This window comes from Zonotrichia leucophrys, chromosome 3 (assembly GCF_028769735.1).
Source record: "Zonotrichia leucophrys gambelii isolate GWCS_2022_RI chromosome 3, RI_Zleu_2.0, whole genome shotgun sequence".
Lineage (NCBI taxonomy): Eukaryota > Metazoa > Chordata > Aves > Passeriformes > Passerellidae > Zonotrichia > Zonotrichia leucophrys.
Genome location: NC_088172.1, coordinates 105,967,620 through 105,986,925, shown reverse-complemented (window position 1 = coordinate 105,986,925; position 19,306 = coordinate 105,967,620). Strand labels below are relative to the sequence as shown.

Below are 19,306 nucleotides of genomic sequence, written 5' to 3'. Positions count from 1 at the left end.
CACAGTAATCTCAGCAACACTCCTTGCTTTCAGGATGGCTGGGGGAAGGGACATCCAGACTATTTTTCTGTCACTAGAATTCTTTTGAAGCAGTTTTGGAGAGTGGGGGTTTGGTTTGGGGGTTTTGATGCTGCTGTGCAATCCTGGTGCTTCCTGTCCTCCATGTGCAGTTGTCCCACATGCTGTATTTTGGCTGCAGTGCAGTGTCAAAGGCTGCGCTTCCTGGTTAAGTACATAAGATGCTTTAATGATGACAAAGATGAGCTATCCAAGGTGAAAGGTCTTCTAAGTCAGACTGGATAAGGTAGCTTACTGGGTTTCAAGAAGATCATGTTTGTCTCAAGCATAATCTTTTACCTATTTCTGTGTTCAAGTATCTGCTTTGGGGTAGAGACCGGAATTTTTCTTTTTAATTAAAATTGTTGACAGGTTTTTTTTCTTTCCCTTAGTCATGTGTGGCTTTGAAACTAACTCTTATTTCTCTTTTGCAGAGATCCTATACACTGCTTGTCGAGGCGTGGGATTACAATGATAACTCCACAAGTAAGTATTCCTTCCTCTGGCTTATTTAGTTCTGACACCTGTGTGTCCCGGGCACTGGGAGGCCTCTGGGAGCCTCCCCAGGCTGCTGTGAGCTAGAGCACAAGGAGAGGGAAAAGCTCTCCCCCAAAGAGCTCGGAGCAGTTCCTCAGGCTCTGCAGCAGCCTGTCTCACTCACACTGCCTGCAGAGGGTGAGTAGCTGGCTCACCTAGGCACCAGCAGGGTGATGCCTAAAAATAGATGCTGTTAATTCCTTCTTTCTCCTCTGGGAGAGTAAAAGCCAAGGGATTTCTTCAGGTTTCTTTGTTTGGTTCTTTGGTCTTGTTTTGTTCTTTTTAATTAGGACCAATATTCAGAAGCCTAAGTCTTGTTCGCCTGAGACCTCTCTATAAACTCTATAAGCACATCTCAAAACTGAATGTACTGCTTTAAAAAAAGAAAACAACTTAAAATCTGTGTAAGATTTGATACCCACATCCATCTAATGACTGGATGAGAAAGAGGAGTTACTACAAGCTCTTCGTTGGGAGTTGGATGTCTGGGGGTTTGTATGCAGGGGCTGAAAAAACATTTACCAGATACCACCTGGTAGGGCTGGCTGAAAATCAAGGGTGGGGATCTTTCCCCTGGAATGTCTCTGGTTGGTTTCAGAACCGTTCTGCTCAGCTTTTCCCGTGGCTAGAGGAAGCTGCACAGGGTCTCTTGGTACATGAGCTGTTCTGCTTTTTGCCTGCTGTTACTCAAGGAGGTGGGCAAAATCAGCTCTATTTCAACCTAGGGCTTTAACAGTGTGTGTGTGGTAAAAGCCACAGGAGAGAGTGTGAATCTCAACTCATAAAGCTTTTGTTGACACAACAGGCCTTTTCCTTCAGCAGGCAGGCAGCAGCACTGTGCTCCATCTTCCAGAAATCCTACAGAGCTTCCTGCAGTCTGCTTTGGAGTGCTGAGGTGGCAGCCGTGCGGGAATGAAACGGGCTTCATGCCTTGTGAGAGGGAGGCCTTGGACAAGTGTGCGCAGTGGTGTGCTTTTATGTTTTAATTGGTGAGGGGAGCATAGCTTGGGAACTACTCTGTGCTCCTTACATTTTTTTAGATGGACATGGGGTGTCCTGCTAATTTTTAATTCCAGAAAAGCAGTTGTTGCTTGAGACAAATCTCATGGCCTGTCAGGGGTAGCCACAACCAGCCCCATTCAGCACTGTTGCCATACCTGTGATTTCAGACTCTACCCCAGCACAGCCATGGAGCAGTGGCTGGGGGATTTCCTGGATATAGAGTTATATGGAGAAGAAAGTAGATGATGCAGCAGCAGTGAAATATTAAAAATGGAAGATGCCTGAATTCAAAATGAAAGTCTTGTTTATAGTAGGATCTGGGAGTTGTTTCAGACTGGGTCTCTGCCACTTTTACTATTATTAGAGCTCATCTTTTTTCATGAAACAACTTCATTTCCAAAGCTACACAATGAACCCTTTCTTTGCTTTCATGTTCTGGAAGTACAATTGTCTTCAGACAAAATTGCCTCATTTCTCAGCAGTGCATTAGACCAAGTGCAGACATGCTCTTGCATATGTTCCTGATCTGCATTCCTGCTCCAGCTTTGCTGTCACTTACCCATCTGTAGGTCACTCCAGTCACTGCACTGCACAAAACTTCTCCTTTGTGCTGCACGGCTTGACTTAGTCAGCTTTCCCAGAGCTGCGGAGTAAGGCTTGTAGAACCAGTGAAGAAAACGATTACAACAAAACAATTGTCATCATATAATGAGACGAGTGGGGTTTTTTGATGTCCAGGACTTTCTTTTGCCCTAATTGCCACTGAATCGTAAAGACCCCATGAGAGCTCTCAACAATAAAAGTGGGTTTAGTAGGCCTTGTGTGACTTTTCATTAGCTCTGAAAGCATCCTCTGATCAATGGAGTTGTTAGAAAATCCTCGAGTGGATGCTTCCTTCCCCCCTTACATTCCACTCCTCCTACGTTCCTTTACCACATACTCTCTCTTGTCTCACTTCCAAGAGTGGCTTGCAGTTAAATTCTGGCCCTGTTGAAGTTGATGAGAATTGTGCTTTGTTGGAGCCAAGATTCAACTCAAATGGTTTTCTTACTCTGGTTCTTGTCTGGTTGCCATCTTGCTACTGTTGCTTCATACATAAAGCTAATGGGCTGACATTGCATCTCAAACTGTGTCAAAGAGCTATTGTAAATTACTGGTATCAGTTGCATGTGAATTCCAGGCGGGCATAAGAGACTTCACAATGTAAACCAAGCCGTGGCTGGAAGTTGTCTGAAACAAAGACTTTCAAAAATAACTGTGCTGTCCTTGGCCACCCAAACTGCTCGGAGAAGTCTGGGCTCTTTCTGTTGTTGTTTTTTGCTTCCTGATGCTGCATAGTTATAATTGCCAGACATTGGAGCACTGAAAGGCAAAGGTGGGCAGTCAAAATAGCTCATTTCCTTGTGTCTAAAACCTTTGATACAGTTGCCCACTGAATAAAAAGAGGGATTTATGGCTTTGAAGTGCAGCCACAAGAAGTGAATAAACCCAACAGAGTCTCTGACAGTGGAGTGTGGAGCGGAAGCCCGAGATGTACAGAAAGCCTCTCTCTTCCACTTCATCAATTTCTAATGGGTTAATGCTTCCTCTAACCTTTCTATCAAAGCATGGGGTTCTGAGTCAGATGAAGGCAGTGGAGTTCAGAAGATCCCTTTGTCTCAAGCCTGGCTGACTGCTGCTTTTTATTTACTTAACCATTCTGCAGTGTTGGGAGTGCTTCCTATGAAGCTGAAAGTGTGGCTGGTGCAGGCTAGGAATGGCAGGGTTGTTGCAATGCCTCCCCTGGAGTCTGGGTCAGCACCCTTGTGTAAGTGCACTCTGACAGGTGGGAATAGGCAAGGGTGGAGGAGCTCCAGTGCAAGAAGGAACATGCCAGTGCTTCATTGTGAAAACTGTGGGTGCTGGCTAATGGAAAGGGAGCTTAAACCTGTGAGGCTGTGTTTGAATTCAGCTGGATGGGGGTAGCTTTAAAACGTGTATCCAATGGGAGGCATTTTATCCCCAATCCAGAGGGAACCTGCAGCTGGGTTTCATCTGAGCACCTGCAAAAAAAAAAATGAAAGTCCAGTGGGCTTAAAAGGGTGTTTCCATTTGAGTTCAGGCTGTGGTTAAGGTCTCTGAAGAGCTGATGGCTGGAGTGAGAGGTCACAGACCTACAGCAAGGACAGGCTTCCTGATGAGCTGGCAGATAGGAGAAGAATGGAAGAGCAGAGGCAGAAGGAAAGATCACTTTTTCAAGGCAACTCCCTTTCTGATGCCAAGGACTGAAATAGTTGTTAGTGGTATGTTCCCAAGGGGGAACAGGAAAAGACTGGAAAAGCAAGAATGAGTGTGGGGGTGGAGGTGGGGGGGCTGGTTTGCAAAACTACATTGAGTGTCGTTCTCCTTTTCTTCTGCCACTTGCGGGAGAGGATAAAGTTGTTCTACTCACAAGGAGCAGGATGTCTTATGCACACTCGGTGTTTGGGGAAGTGCCTTTGCTTTCCAGCTGTGCTGTGCATGGAGTGTAATCTTGGCAAGTGCAGCAGAGCCATCTCCAGCACGCATGAGTGGAACTGTAATTGCCAGACTAGCCCCATTCAAGCCGAGCAGATATGCATCTGCTTAAGTACCTCTCAGAATTAGTCAATAATCTTGCTGATGAGATCTAAGAGCCTTACACCTGCACAGCACAGAGCAGTGATGTTGCTCTGGATGTACCAGTATGGAAAGGTCCTCAGGCATCCACATTACCTGTGAATGGGATTTAAATTAATAAAGGCCTGCCTGCATTTGAAAGTCTGACACATAGTTGTGGAGTTGGGGGCTTAGTGCCAATGAATAATAAAAACTGATTTAAATGGAAAAATATTATAGAACCAGAAATACCAGAAGGTGAACAAGAAGTTGTTGCCCTTAATTTCGCACTGTAAACACCTAAGGAATGCTGTAGTCTCAAGTCACAAATGCCCCCAAAAATAGGCAGATGCTCACGACATCTGAGTCTTGACACTCTTTTGTTAAGAGCTTTGACTTCATTCCAAACTGCAGGACTGCAGGCAAGCAGGCAGGACCCAGTGGTGGATCCATAATGGTATCTGAGGCTTGAGAAGTCTGTCAGGAAGTTCTTTTTTTTATTGAAAGCTGCAAATCAAAGGTCCTTAGCAATAAATTTAAAAGTATCTTAGATTAAAAACTGCCCATGTGTCATCTTATGGCTTTAGTAGAGACTTCATTAGTCTTCAGCTCTGCCTTATGTAAAATCCCAGAAGGTTCTTTGTAGTTGTTGGAACAACAAGCAGCACATCAGTACATTTGAATTCTTAACACTCAGAGGTGCCAGTACTTCACACGCTGCTAACACATCACTGGCAAACTGCCTTCCTACCTCAAATTCTCCTGTCGCTGGATTATGCTCCCATGTACTCACTGTTGGTTTTGAGCTCAGTCTGTGAGGATATTTTGGCTGTTGTACGATAAACTTTCACTCAGCAGTCAAGTGCTGGGTAGCAGCAGGTCGCAAGGCAGCGTCAGATCGTTTAAGTCACAAGACCTGGACTACAAAGTGAAATACCACAGATATATACAATGTTCCAAGCAAATGTGAAATATTGTTATTTCAAGCCATAATTCAGACAGTTGTATGGCTCTGAAAGCCAGAAGACTTTTGCCAGAACTAAATGTCAAGTGCAAATCTAAACTGTAAAATGCTCTGTAGATTTGAAGGGGATCCATAGCACATATATGCAGTAGTTTGAGTCTTCTGCTTTGAGCTCTGGTCATCTTGACTTTGTACTCTCAGGTGCTGTCTGAAGACAGCATGGTATTTGTCAGCCAAAATCTGGTGAGATTGCCCATGTCATCTGAATGCTGAAATTGATAGTTTTCAATTCAGTGTTTGCACATAAGGAAAAGGCTGCAAACCTTTGGCAGTGCCGGTGTTCAGCCTGTGGATGTGGCTTTGTTAGGCTATTGTAGTATGTTGTTTTTGTAAATGCTCCAGTTGAAAACAAAACTAGTGCCATTAATGGAGGAGCAGGGGAAAACACATTTTGTACCAGTGTGTTGGAGCTGAATTTTCTTTAGTCGTGAACTGTATGAATTCTTAGTGGATGCCCTTACGCTGCAGAAGGGGTAAGCGATTGGCAGTAACTGAACAGTGCCTTTTGATTTCGAGCTTGGCTCAGTTTGATAATGCTGCATGTGTGTTTCAGTTAATGGTCTGTAGCTCCGGGGCAGCCTTATCTGAGTGTCTGAAGCAGAGTTAATAAAACCAGCTGGCCGCCCTGCAAAGCGGGAGAGCTGTGCTGTGGGGTCAGTGGGCAGAGCTGCAGGGAGGGTAATGCTGCCGTGTCCGTGCCCGCAGACCCCGACCGCATCATTGAGAAGGCGTCGCACTCGGGCATGATCAACCCCAGCCGGCAGTGGCAGACGCTCAAGCACAACGCGGGCGCCGCGCACTTCGAGTACCAGATCCGCGTCACCTGCGCCGAGCACTACTACGGCTTCGGCTGCAACAAGTTCTGCCGGCCCAGGGACGACTTCTTCACCCACCACACCTGTGACCAGAACGGCAACAAGACCTGCCTCGAAGGCTGGATGGGACCTGAGTGCAACAAAGGTTTGTGACAAATGCTCGGCCTGCAGACCGGGGGCACTGGGAGGGATTTGAGGGCGGCCTGTCCAGGTTGCATTGGGTGGTAGATTGTGCAGACAGGGGGCTACGGACTGATGGGACAGTGATCAGCTCTTTCCACAGAGAGCTGGGGGCAGGAGAAGAGCAGTTTCTGCCATGCCCTGAAGTCTCAGAGAAGTCTTGGAGAGAGGCCTGGGCACTTAGCAGATGTATTCTTTCTCTGATTATCCGCATCTTTGCCCTTGGGAAGAAAACCCAGCCCACTGACTTCAATGGGAGTTCTGCTGCTGACTTCAAAAAGGATTTCCCCTTTGGTGCAGAACTTCAAGACAAGCAGGAAGGAGAGACTTGTTTTAGAGCTGACCTGGCAAGTGTAAAGCTTTGGTGTTTGAAAAGTCTCAGGCTTGTTTGTTCCACCTGAGATCATGTTCAACATGTTTACTAGGGAATGGCTGCTACCTGGGTAATTGGGGAAGGAGAAAGCACGACTTAGGAACAGACGATCAGCTTCTCTTAATGACTGAGTTTACCTGCAATTTGAATTACTGCTCATCTTGCTATCCCATCTGTTCAGAGATACAGCCAGAACTAAATCCAGAGTAGTTAAAAGCTGCTTTGAATTAGGTGTAAAGCCAGGGAAAGTGGTCCAGATCACCTGCAAAAGAGAGAGAAGAAAAACCTGTAGACTCCAAGTGACCTGAGCTCTGCAAGGCATGATGGTTTCTGCCACGTGAAAACAGCTCTTTGAACAGTACTAGGAGTGATCCCTCTGCAAAGTCAGAGGAACAGATTTCCTACAGAAAGGAAAAGCTGATGGATTTCCTATCCCAGGGAGACACCTTCCTTGGTTTTCCTTCCGGTAGACTTGATAGGAGATACTGGTTAAAAGCTTGGATTCAGCAGGATTACAGCGCTGCTAGAGATTAAAACTTTCCCACGAGTGTGGAGGCGCCGGAAGCGGGCAGTGTGCTGATACTCTCCTTTTTTGTTGTTTTAACAGCTATTTGTCGTCAGGGATGTAGCCCCAAGCATGGTTCTTGCACAATTCCAGGAGAGTGCAGGTAAATGCTTCCTATCCCTCCTTGCTTTCCCCCCACCCCTCCCCAACTAATTAAACAAGTGATGCTAAGCACAATAGGACTGGGGAGGGAGGGCGTTTTGGAAGTTGTGGTTTTGAGCAAGACACATTATTCATGCTGACTTGCCCAGAATAAGGGGGGGGGGGAGCAGGCTTTTAATGCACTGATAATTTTAAGAAGCTTTTGGTTTGTGAAGTGGTGGCACTGAGGGAGAGGGGGCTATGGGATAAATCGTGTGAATGCTGCCTAATGAGCACTAACTAATTGTTTCTGCATAAATAGTGCAAATGTTTGGTGGCTATGTTTTTTCCAACAGCCTGATTAATAGTTTTTTTTCAATTCCAAGCCTGAAGTACAGTGTGGCTTTTCTCTCTTCATCTCCCTTTCAGTGTTTCCCCCTCCTTCCCTCCCACCCCCTGGTTTCTTCCATCAGTAGGCAAAAGTCAAGCATTCTTTAGAATGGGATTAGTTAAATCTCTGGGTTCCTTTCCCATTGTGAGCCTGGCTCCGAGTGCTGAGAGGTTAATGGCTGGGATGAAATCTTGTCAGTGGGCTCTGATGAATGCCGAATTTTGTTGCCGTGCTTTGAAGTCCCTTCTGTCCTGGCAAGGAGACAATGGAAAGCAGATTTTATCCATAACCCAACAATTAAATAACTGGAATGCCTTAAAGTATGCAGCACATATTTACAGCACAGGGAAGTCTTGTCCCTTACCCTTAGAGGGGCAGTGAATATTAAATGTGGGCATTCTTTATCAACGGGCAGGTTCCAAGTTGCTGCATGTAACCCTTTATCATTTCTGTTTACAACTGAGAGCTTCTGAGGTTACAAAAATATTCATAATGATCCTGTGTAGGAAGGGTTAAAAATGAAGTTTGGGTACTTCTAAATAAGACTCAGACGTTTGAAGGAATAGAAAGTAATTTTTCTGCCTAACAGGCATATTGGTGGATCCTGTGTTGCTGGAAACCTTTGCATGAAGTGGACTAGAGTTCCTACAGGAACTGGATCTGGAGTGTCTGGCAGATTATTCTATAAGAATTCAGCCTAAACAGCTGTAGTGGCTCATTCATTTTCTCTGCTTCTGTAATTCATGCTTCAAAACAAAACAAAAAAGAAATTACCAGGGAACCATCTGAAAGTGAGGTGGAAAGTAACCTCTCATCCTCACAGAGCTGTGGCAAAGTGAAAGTCCAGCCAGGGGATGAACTGTTGTCAGTTGAACCGTGATTTTAATGTTCAGCAGCACTGATATAAGCTGGTTAACCCCCAGAGCACCAAATCTAAATCTTTTTTAATTAAAAAAAGCCTAACAAGTAGTAGGAAGTGGGGGGGGGGGGCAGATGGTGAGAGGAGCATATCAGTCAGGGCTAACAGTGATTTGTGCTGCTGTCATCAGAATAAACATGCCTTGTAGGGGTTGCTGTCTCCTAGTCAGAACAACAGGCTTTGTTTCCAGATTTTTTTTTCTTCCCTTTCTCTTTCTAAGTCTGTTGCCTCCCACTCACTGCCCAGACATGCACTAGTGCTCTTATTTACTTAAGGTGCAACTTTCCCACACTTGATTTGCATAGTCTTGAAACAATGCTGTCCTTCTGGTGCTTTCAGATAACTTCTGCTTGCCAAGTTAGACCACTATCTTTAAAGTGAACACAGAAACAAGATTTTATTTTCTTTTAAGTTTTGATGAGTCATATAGCCTGTATGCTACAAATGCAACAGGGTTTAAAAATAACATCCGAGCAGAAACTGCTCTGTGTTCTGGTACAACAGACAACTTGCAAATGTTCTTAAAATATCCTTTTCCCTTTCCCTGCCAGTCACTTTCTTCAATGCAGGCCGGCCAACTAAACCATTTTTTACTCATGAATCACTATACAAGGAAAGTTAACTTTAAATTTCTCATGAGAAACTGCTGCATACATATTATTAAACCTCAGTTAGTACTGTGAATCTTTTTCTGGAATTGATATGCCCCTTTTTTTTTCCCCTACATGCCCATAGCCTTATCCAATTTTGTTTGTTATGTTTTGAAGCTGATGTTTGAAGTAGTACCTTTGGCTCTAAAGTTCATTATTTTTTTTTTCCTGTGTGGTGTGGGGATTTTAAATTATTTTGCTATTTTTACACTTGTTCTAAAGAAAACAAAACCCACTACCACTTTGATTTGATGGGGGTAAAATCAATCCTCAATTTGGATACCTGCTTTTGCAGGTGAGGTCCCTTAGTTCAACTTGTGTGCAAGCTCACAGGCAAGTTGCTTTGTATGCAACACAAATTAAAAGGGTCTGGTCCTAAATTTTGATCTTTGTGCATTCTCAGTACATGCCCTGTACAGAAGGATTTCCCAAGAGGTACTTGAGGGGGGCTGTTTTGCCTTATCTGGGTTTTTTCATGTTCTTTGCACTGACTGGCTTTTTTTAACACACACGCTAATAAGAATTTCCCCTTGACTTTGAAAAGGCTGCTATTGTGATAGCTATTAAAGAAAAAAAGTTAATTAGGATGCAGTTTGTCACCTGAGATTTTTAGAAGGGAAGTCAGACTTACCACTGGCTGTGTGTGATTATCCATTGGATAGATCCTTCTGGCTTTTTCCCATGAGAAGAAATTGCCAGCAGAAGAATGGTGGGGGGTTTTACAAATAGAAAGCTTAGCTGACTTCTGTAGAGCTGAGGTTTGTTTTCATAATTTAGTGACAGCTTAGTGCATAATTGCTGCTGATCAATTACTCTCAGGACCTGTTAATGAAATACAGTACCTCAAAAAGCCCTTGCTTTTCATTTTCAACTTGTTTTGCTTGTTCCTATCTATAGATTCACTTTAATATGATGGATCCTTGGTCTTGCTAGTGAGAACTAAATGAAAGCAAAAATAAGCTTTCCCTGAAGGAGGCTTTACTTCGAAAGAACATCTATCTTCCTTTTAAGTAGAGAATTCAGGTAGCTCATTGCTGGTGACAGTAAAGAATTCAAATAGTAGTAAATTCTCCAGACGTGAGTGTTTCTCAGAATTGGACATGATTTAGTTGTTCCCAGCAAAGAGGTTATTAGCAGAAATCAAACCCAGAAGCACACTGACAGCTGATCTCTGAGCACGTGTAAAGCCCTGCCGTGCTCTCTTCATCGCCGACTGTGGCCCGGTCCATGCTGGCCCTGTGTGTGTCTGCATTCAGAATAAGGCTGCCTTCTGATAGAGCAGGGAACTCCTCGTGTTTTGCTGCTGCCTTGCCAAGGGCTCAGAGTTGCTGCTTATGGTTTTGTTTGTCTTCCTGCAAACCCAGCGTGGCTGAATCGCCTGGAACCTTGTATTCATGAGGATCTCTGCAGAACTATTGTTTCCACTGACTTTTTCTTCCCCCCCTCAATTTATAAAGCACCCTGTCAAAGTCCAGAGATTGATTTGTAGTGCACACCCACCCTCTCTGCCACATTTATATGAGGCCCCAAAAGAGTGTTATTGTGCTGAATGGCCTCATGCTGGTTTTCTCAGAACAGTTATTCTTTTGTCAGGAGGCCGGCAACAGAGACCTTGGCAAAACTACCAAAATGTTTGTTTACAAGAAACCATCAAACAATCCTTGAATAGCTACTCCCCTCCCCTCATCCTGCCCTTTTCCCCCACTTCCCAGCCTTTCTTCAAGCTTTGGAGTTGCACACTCACATCTACACACAGCAGTTACGATGAGTTTGGGTTTCTTTCCCTGTTCTGATTTTTTTTTCCCTTTTTTTTGCTCTTTTACTGAAGGTGTCAGTATGGATGGCAAGGCCAGTACTGTGATAAGTGCATTCCACACCCGGGATGTGTCCATGGCACTTGCATTGAACCATGGCAGTGCCTCTGTGAAACCAACTGGGGTGGCCAGCTCTGTGACAAAGGTATGCTAACGCCAGAGGGCCGTGTCCCACGGGGTGTCAGCGCTGGCAGACTGTGCTCGTGGGGCTCAGTGAGCTGCTGAAACGTGCTGGCAGCGCGCTGGCCCTCAGCTCCTGCCCTCGGCCCGCTGCTCTTCAGCATGGTTAGCATCTGTCCTTAGCATGTCCCCGTCCTGTCCCGCTCCTCTGTGGGCATGCATTCTGTAAAGGCTCTGGGAAAGCACAACAAAGCATGTGGGGTATTCCTGCAACCTTCCGGCCTGGCTTTAACATCCTCCCCTCCTGCAGATCTGAACTACTGTGGAACCCACCCGCCCTGCTTGAACGGTGGTACCTGCAGCAACACTGGCCCTGACAAATACCAATGTTCCTGCCCTGAGGGCTACTCAGGACAGAACTGTGAAATTGGTAAGTGTTGGCTGGAGCTGCTGAGATTAAGCACCACCTGACAGTTAATTCTTGCCAGCTTTTGGTGCCTGGTTTTGGATGCGCTGTATGAGATGGAGAAAAACTCAGTTTGTAGCATACCCAGCCAGGGCTGGGTACAAAGATGCAGCCTTTCCTGTTCTCATGCTCTGTCATGACTGTGTGGTGTCTCTGGACATCAGCCTTCTGCTCACTGGGGCAGTCACTGTGTGGCCGTGGCCCCAGCAGGTGCCAGTCGGTGTGCTGGTGAGCTTAGCTGGGGCGAGACTTTCTGCCAGCCTGGAAACTCCTGGCTCTTGCAGGAGCAGGGGTGGCTTGTGGTGGCACTGCTGTGGCCTCTGCCTGATGTCCTTGTGTCCCCGTGCAGCGGAGCACGCCTGCCTCTCCGACCCTTGTCACAACGGGGGAAGCTGCCTCGAGACATCCACGGGATTTGAATGTGTGTGTGCTCCTGGCTGGGCTGGACCGACCTGCACTGACAGTGAGTCCTTTGCAGTGTTAATCCAAAATGTGTCAGTTTGCTGGTTTTGATCAGTCCTTCTAATCCCTCATCACCTTACAGGGCAGACTACTTAACCTTTCCCAGCCTGGGCATTGCTTTCAGCAGCCATTTACACCCCTGTGCACTCTCTTCCCCCTTGCTTGTGCCAGGGGTTTTGTCAGCTTACTGGGGAAGGAATAGCCCAAAGCCTCCTGAAAGAAGTGGAATGCTGGATTTTTGTAGCATTCTAGCAGGTTGTTAAAAATGCTGCTCTGAGGATCTTGCTGGATCCAAATAGGACTTCCGTTTGCAAAAAGGCCACAGGGGTAAACTTTTCCCCCTGTGCATTGAATCCCCTTTTCACATTACTCCTCTCTTTAAGTGAGGCTTTTGCTGAAATCAAAGATAACCTGTAAATTCCAAGTAGAAGTCCTGTTGTTCTTCTGTTCCTCAGGGAAAACCTGAGTAGCAGCAACCATTTGTCAGACTTGTCAGTTATTGCCATTGTCAGTCTGGTAGTGGAGCTAAGCCTCTCCTTATTCTGCATTACAGATATTGATGATTGTTCTCCAAATCCCTGTGGTCATGGAGGAACTTGCCAAGATCTAGTTGATGGATTTAAGTGTATCTGCCCACCTCAGTGGACTGGCAAAACATGCCAGCTAGGTAAGAACTGCTTTCTCTTCATCCAGTGTTGTTCCAGAGCTGGAAAAGATAAATACAAAAGGGATCGTAGTCCTGCATTACTCATGGTCATGTTTCTGAAGCCTGTGGATGTATTTCGGCACATTGAAGACCTTCAGTGTCTGTTTGCAGGACTGAGGTCTAGGTCAGCGTCCAAGAGCAGTGTGGCTTCCATCACCTTGCTTCTGCATGCTGGCACTTGAAGGAAATAGTTAACAGAGACATCCTTCAAACCAGAACTGCCCTGAAGTGGGGAGGCTGCATGTTGTGCCTCCCAGTCCCGCCCCCACACGTGCTTCTCTCCCTTAGCCCTGTGAGAAAGTTGCTGTATCTCCTCAACCATGTCAACTCCTCCAGACCCAGGAGCTCCCAGCTGGGTTCCAAAATGGGGATGATCTCACGGAGAGTGAGCTGGCTGCATTCTTTACACAACACACTCATCCCAGTGACCAGGCTGCAGCATTCCTCCTTCAGAATGCTCAGCTGAGATGCGTGTGTGGGGGCAAGTTGCTCTTAATGAGTGCCTGGGTAATTGTGAAATAATTAGCGTAGCCTGTATGTTCTAATTGCAGAGAAACTGAAAGAGCCTTCAGAGGCCGATGATGATTGACTTTTGTTCCTTCAAGTCACGCTAATCCCGGCTGTATGCTGCAAGTTCCTCTTAGCTCTGGAGGAACTGCTGGTTATTGCTGGGGTGTGGGCTTCTCCCTTCCCTCCTGAACGTTCCCCTTGGTTTTCCAGATGCCAATGAATGTGAGGGCAAGCCCTGTGTCAATGCCAACTCCTGCAGGAACCTGATTGGCAGCTACTACTGTGACTGCATTACTGGCTGGTCTGGCCACAACTGTGATATAAGTAAGTGTCCATACCCTTGGGTTTGTCAACAGCCAGCTCTTTGGGCATATGTGCCCCTGAGTTCTGAGCTCAATTTAAACACTGGGCAGAGCCCCAGCAGTTGATGTTTTTAGAAAGGGAGTAGTTGGTGCCGAATGAAAATACACAATTTTATCAAAGTCATTAGCCTGTACCATAGCTATATTCTGATAAAGGGACTAAAACAATGATGTGAAGTTTTACTGCCTCTCCTAGAAGAATCGCGAAAGGTTTCCCACCCATTATAATAACCTTATCTCAAGGAAGGCATGCAGGAAACTTGACAAAAAGTTTATCTAGCTGCAGTTTTAGAGAGACCTGAACTCTCTATCTAGCGTAAATATATTTTTGCCTTCTAACTGTGCTAATTTTATTGCAGATATTAACGACTGTCGTGGACAATGTCAGAATGGAGGATCCTGTCGGGTAAGCTGTTCTTGTTTTACCTTGGTTTCTCCAAGGCTTGCAACGGTAACTAAAACATTTGAACCTAAGCACAAAAAGTTTGGAAAATAGCAAATAGCTGGTGCAAATGGTCATGTCCCCTTGGGGGAGGGCCTATGTCATGCTACAGCATGTTGAGATATGTCTGTAGAACAGTAAGGGAAAAAAAATATAACTTCAATAAATGACTCATTTTCACTGCCAATGTCACCAGTGAACGAGCTGGTGGTTGTGCAAACTACCTGCTGGAAATGCAGGCGCTTCCCTTCAACCTGTCAATTAATGTATTCTGCCTGGAAATTCAGAATGTGAACTGGGACTGGGTGGTCTGTGTGTGTGTTTGGTTTTCTCCCCCTCTAAATATTTTGGACATTGAGATGATTTTTTTTTAAACTTTTAAAAAATTATTTTTCTTAATAAGAATATATCAAAGGAGGAACAACATTAACTCTGAAACTTTTTTATGTTCTTTCCCAGGACTTGGTTAATGGTTATCGGTGTATCTGTTCACCTGGCTATGCAGGAGATCACTGTGAGAAAGACATCAATGAATGTGCAAGTAACCCTTGCATGAATGGGGGTCACTGCCAGGATGAAATCAATGGATTCCAATGTCTGTGTCCCGCTGGTTTCTCAGGAAACCTCTGTCAGGTAAGAAGGCCGGGTGAAAGGCAGGCCCTCAGCCAGTGCCGTTTGTTCCGACGCTCCGGATCTGAGCACGGAATGCCTTGCATCCAGTGAAGCATAGTATAAAGTTGTACTTGATATCGCTGTCAGTCTGCCAAGAAACTGCTTGATTAATATATATTGGGGCGGGGGAAGAAACCAACAAACCCCTGACAGGCTGTGGAGGATTCTCTTTGTTAAGCAGACGACAGAGTTTGCACGTCAGGCTTTGTGGAGCTCTCACTATTAACTTTGGCAGTTTAATATCGAGAGTTGTCTGCCGCAATAGTGGCGAGCGGGACTGAACTCTGTGTGCTATGAATGATTCTTTGAGGCCGCAGATAAAAAGGTCAGATTCCACAATGTCAGCCTGTCGTGGTGAGGGAAAGCCATGATAAACCTCTTTCACTCAGCTTTCCCTCGCTCCCTTCCCCCCCCCTTCCCATTTCCCTTCCCTCTCTGTGCACTGCTTACAGCTGGACATAGACTATTGCGAGCCAAATCCGTGCCAGAACGGCGCCCAGTGCTTCAATCTTGCCATGGACTATTTCTGTAACTGCCCCGAGGATTACGAAGGGAAGAACTGCTCCCACCTGAAGGATCACTGCCGCACCACTCCGTGTGAAGGTTCGTGTTGCTTTGGGGGTGAAGGGCTGTGGCTGCCAGTGGTTCCTACCCTGCCCTCACTGGGGCCCTAATTCAGCTCCAGCAGGGGAGTCACTGCAGTAGCTCTGCTATAAGGAGGCTGAATTTTGCCCTCTGCCTTAGGCCTCTCCCTGTGTGAAAAGATAAGTGATATTTGTAAGTATCAGCTATTAAAGACAGCATTATGTCCATGTGGACAGAAAGCACAGGTAGCAAATAGCCTGATGCATTTATTCCAGGCCGTGGATGTGTTCCAGCAATCATCAAATAAGATGCTATGATTATTTTATGCACGGTTGGCAGAGTCCAATGTTATTTTAAAGCAGCAAACATATTTGTAGTCATATGTTTATGGTTTCACTCGATGATCTTAAAAGTCTTTTCCAACCTAAATGACTCAATGGCACAAGTGTCTTCTAAATGTCCGTGGCTGGAAGTGAAAATGTTGCTCTTGAGGAATTGGGTTGCATGGGTAATTCTCATGTGGGTCTCTGCTTTCCTGCAGTAATTGACAGCTGCACTGTGGCAGTGGCTTCCAACAGCACACCCGAAGGGGTTCGCTACATCTCTTCCAACGTTTGTGGTCCTCACGGGAAGTGCAAGAGCCAGGCGGGTGGAAAATTCACCTGTGAATGCAACAAAGGATTCACCGGCACCTACTGTCATGAGAGTAAGAGCAAAATAGAGAATCTGTTTTACTGTCCCCCACTCTTACTGGGCAAAGATTCCATCCTTCCCTCCCAGACCCCTTTTCTTCATTGTAACTCAGTGAACCTTGGAACTGCTGTAAGTTTTCATATCCCTCTTGGGCGAGGCAGAGTGGAATTTGCTAGGCCTTGGGGAAGGTTCAGAGCCCTGACCCCTCTGGCCTTGAATTGTATGTTGTTGAAAACCTCATGTATACAAGATCTGAGGGAGTTAGTAGTGGGGTTTAACGTGGATCTTAAGGACTCCTGAATTTTTTGTTTTTAATAGTGACAGGTTCATCACCTTGTGCAGTTTTTTACTCATTTGTCATCTTGCTTATAACCCTTCCTTTCCAAAGGGTATTATGAGAAATGGAAGTACTACCAAACAGTCTGCAGTAAGATAATGACTCCTAGTAACTGTACTTCTAGTCTGACCTTTTTTTCCCCTCTTTTTTTAATCCTCTTCTTTCTTCCCAATTGTTGCAGATATCAATGACTGTGAAAGCAACCCCTGTAAAAATGGTGGCACTTGCATTGATGGCATCAACTCCTACAAATGTATTTGTAGCGATGGATGGGAAGGAACATATTGTGAAACGAGTAAGTTATCCATGCTCCAGCACACAGAAGAATCTCTTGGGAAAACATTGGGAAGGAATGGCTGGGACTGTCAAGATGACAGTGACCTATGTCAATAAACTCTGCTTCAAAGGCCACAGAGGACTAGGTCCTCCCACCAAGTCCAGTCTTTTGTATTGGAACTAAGCCCAAGTTACAAAGCTGGACTGGGATTAGGGCCTGGCTCTCTCACTATTGAGTTTCCTGCTCTGTCCTTTGGATAACTTCCAGGAAGAAACCCTTTGCATTAGTAGATGCCACTTTATGGCCTGTCTGCGTATCATACTTGCATTTTGTCAGTCTCAGGAACAGGAGAGGAGTTGAGCGCTCTGCTCCCTTTGCCTGACTAACAGGGTAGTTTATGTAATAGACCTTTTCACTGAAACAAGATTACAAACAAAATGAAAACAAACTGGAGGACTGGGGTGAAACACTCTTCATCTATGTGACAGTGCTTAAAACTTTAAAATACTGACTTAGGCATTTAATCCACAATTGAAACACAGGCCAAAATTAGGGGTGGGTTAGGATCCTTTCAAGCATTGTGTTTGTCAGTTCTGTAAACACTACTGAGCCTGTTTTCTCTCCTTAACATATCCAGATATTAATGACTGCAGTAAAAACCCTTGCCACAATGGAGGAACTTGCCGAGACTTGGTCAACGACTTCTTCTGTGAATGTAAAAATGGGTGGAAAGGAAAAACTTGCCACTCCCGTAAGTTCAGCATTTCCAAAACATACCAGACGTGCTCTGATAGGCTGCATGAACTCATTGCCCTAAGGGAGCACCAGCATTAAGGACAGTTTGGGTTTTCCACAGGTGACAGCCAGTGCGATGAGGCGACGTGCAACAACGGGGGGACGTGCTACGACGAGGGGGACACTTTCAAGTGCATGTGTCCTGCAGGATGGGAAGGAGCCACTTGTAACATAGGTAAATAGCCTGCACAATCGCCAGGAAGCAGATGCAGCGCTGCAGCTCTGACCTCAGCTGTTCCTCTTGGCTCAGGCTTGAGGGCTTTCTAACAACTGAGCGGCAAATGTTGTTTGTGTTACAGCGAGGAACAGCAGCTGCCTGCCAAACCCCTGTCACAACGGTGGTACCTGTGTGGTCAGCGGGGACTCCTTCACTTGTGTCTGCAAGGAGGGCTGGGAAGGACCCACGTGCACCCAGAGTAAGTCAGCTCTGCTTGAACTCTTCCAGAGTGTTGCATGATGAGAACATGAGCTCATCCTGTCGCTCTTGGAGTCAAGATTGAATCCAGAAGGGAAAGCTTGTTTGATGTAGGCTTTAGCATCACCTGAATCTTTGTTTTTAATGACTTTATGTGATACAGCCCTGACCTGGGCATGAGAAAGTTGCAAATGAGCTAAGTGGAGACAGATGTTGTCTTGTTTTCTCCTGCATTCTTTTTCTACGAGCAGCTCTTTCTGCTTCCACTTTTTTCCCCCCCTGTTAGATTCTTTACAAGGATCTCTTCCTGCATACATGTGTTCCACAATGTAGTTAACAAATTTTGTGGTACAAGCCTGGAATCAATTTAGTAGAGAATTTCAGCATATTTTCGTAAAAGTTGAGCTAAGTATAACTTGGGCATTAGGGGAAGTTTGATCATTCTTTACTGCCAGTAGAGCCGTATTAGCCAAAGTCTACATGTTTAATGCTGTCTGTCTTTGCTTTGCAGACACAAACGACTGCAGTCCTCATCCTTGGTAAGTTTGTTATGTTTATCCTATGCTCTTTTTGTTGCTTTAGAATTCTGGGTCCCTTTTATCTGTGGCAGTTTTTAATGTCTGTGATAATTGTCCACAGTTACAACAGTGGCACTTGCGTGGATGGAGAGAACTGGTACCGCTGTGAGTGTGCTCCAGGCTTCGCCGGGCCTGACTGCAGGATCAGTGAGTGTTCCCATGGCTCTCTGCCTCACTTCTTGTCTCACTTGAATCTTGTTGCAAGACAATCATCTTAATTGAGTTAAGTAGTAGATCAGATGAGTGATAGATGTCGTGTCGTCCCTATCTGTACCTGGATCTGTAGCAGATTTGGAGAAGGCAGGAATCACACTGAAAATGAATGAAATTTAAAGTCTTTCAGCTGCAGCTGAAACCTTTTGGTTCATCCGAGTGGGCAAAATGCCCTTTGGGACAGCCTTCCCTTGTGTTTGTGTGGCCCAGACTTCTGCTTGAGATGAAAGTGTGCCAGCCAAAAACCTTGTCAATTAATAATCCACCTCCAAGCCCTGAGGTGATGTATGCGCTTCCCTGTAATTTAATAATAATTACAGGTAGGAGGACACTTTTTTTAATAACAGCCATGGAAGTCTCACAGCAGCAATAGAGCCGGGAAGGGTTTAACATTGCCATCAGTTGAAGAATCTAGTGGGGGACAAAATTGGAACACATCAGAGGAGAGGAGAGGAAGTGTGTCTGTGTAGGAAGGAATATGTCCTTGCCCTGGAAAGCTCGAGTAGCCACAGGGGTCAGGTTTTGATCTTTGTTAGTGCCACACAGCAGAAACGTCAAAGGACTTTTCTGAGGTTATACTGGTGCTGCAAGCAGGAATCCATGTCCCAGTAGACACTAGAAAATGAACATAAAGCTTCAGTAGGCAATT

At 45.5% G+C, this 19,306-nt stretch overlaps 2 protein-coding genes across 5 annotated transcripts in view; one reads left to right on the top strand and one right to left on the bottom strand.

Annotated features, from left to right (window-relative positions):
* The window catches only part of SLX4IP (SLX4 interacting protein), a 101,769-nt gene that overhangs the window by 1,777 nt on the left and 80,686 nt on the right, over positions 1 to 19,306 (bottom strand). For 2 of the 4 annotated variants that reach the window (XR_010439695.1, XR_010439696.1), the window contains one exon: positions 15,603 to 16,011. The gene's annotated coding sequence lies outside the window, so the exon portion shown is untranslated. Of the gene's footprint in view, positions 1 to 6,665; positions 6,867 to 15,602; positions 16,012 to 19,306 lie in introns of those variants that run through there. The other 2 variants (XR_010439698.1, XR_010439697.1) reach the window with 2 other exon arrangements.
* JAG1 (jagged canonical Notch ligand 1) overlaps positions 1 to 19,306 on the top strand; it is a 35,996-nt gene that overhangs the window by 11,829 nt on the left and 4,861 nt on the right. The window contains exons 3-20 of the mRNA XM_064709835.1: positions 492 to 543; positions 5,942 to 6,196; positions 7,212 to 7,272; positions 11,039 to 11,169; positions 11,455 to 11,574; positions 11,960 to 12,073; positions 12,626 to 12,739; positions 13,499 to 13,612; positions 14,010 to 14,056; positions 14,552 to 14,725; positions 15,217 to 15,367; positions 15,891 to 16,055; positions 16,561 to 16,674; positions 17,294 to 17,407; positions 17,513 to 17,626; positions 17,751 to 17,867; positions 18,378 to 18,405; positions 18,506 to 18,591. Coding sequence (XP_064565905.1) covers positions 492 to 543; positions 5,942 to 6,196; positions 7,212 to 7,272; positions 11,039 to 11,169; positions 11,455 to 11,574; positions 11,960 to 12,073; positions 12,626 to 12,739; positions 13,499 to 13,612; positions 14,010 to 14,056; positions 14,552 to 14,725; positions 15,217 to 15,367; positions 15,891 to 16,055; positions 16,561 to 16,674; positions 17,294 to 17,407; positions 17,513 to 17,626; positions 17,751 to 17,867; positions 18,378 to 18,405; positions 18,506 to 18,591 — 2,071 coding nt within the window. The remainder of the gene's footprint in view (positions 1 to 491; positions 544 to 5,941; positions 6,197 to 7,211; positions 7,273 to 11,038; positions 11,170 to 11,454; positions 11,575 to 11,959; positions 12,074 to 12,625; positions 12,740 to 13,498; positions 13,613 to 14,009; positions 14,057 to 14,551; positions 14,726 to 15,216; positions 15,368 to 15,890; positions 16,056 to 16,560; positions 16,675 to 17,293; positions 17,408 to 17,512; positions 17,627 to 17,750; positions 17,868 to 18,377; positions 18,406 to 18,505; positions 18,592 to 19,306) is intronic.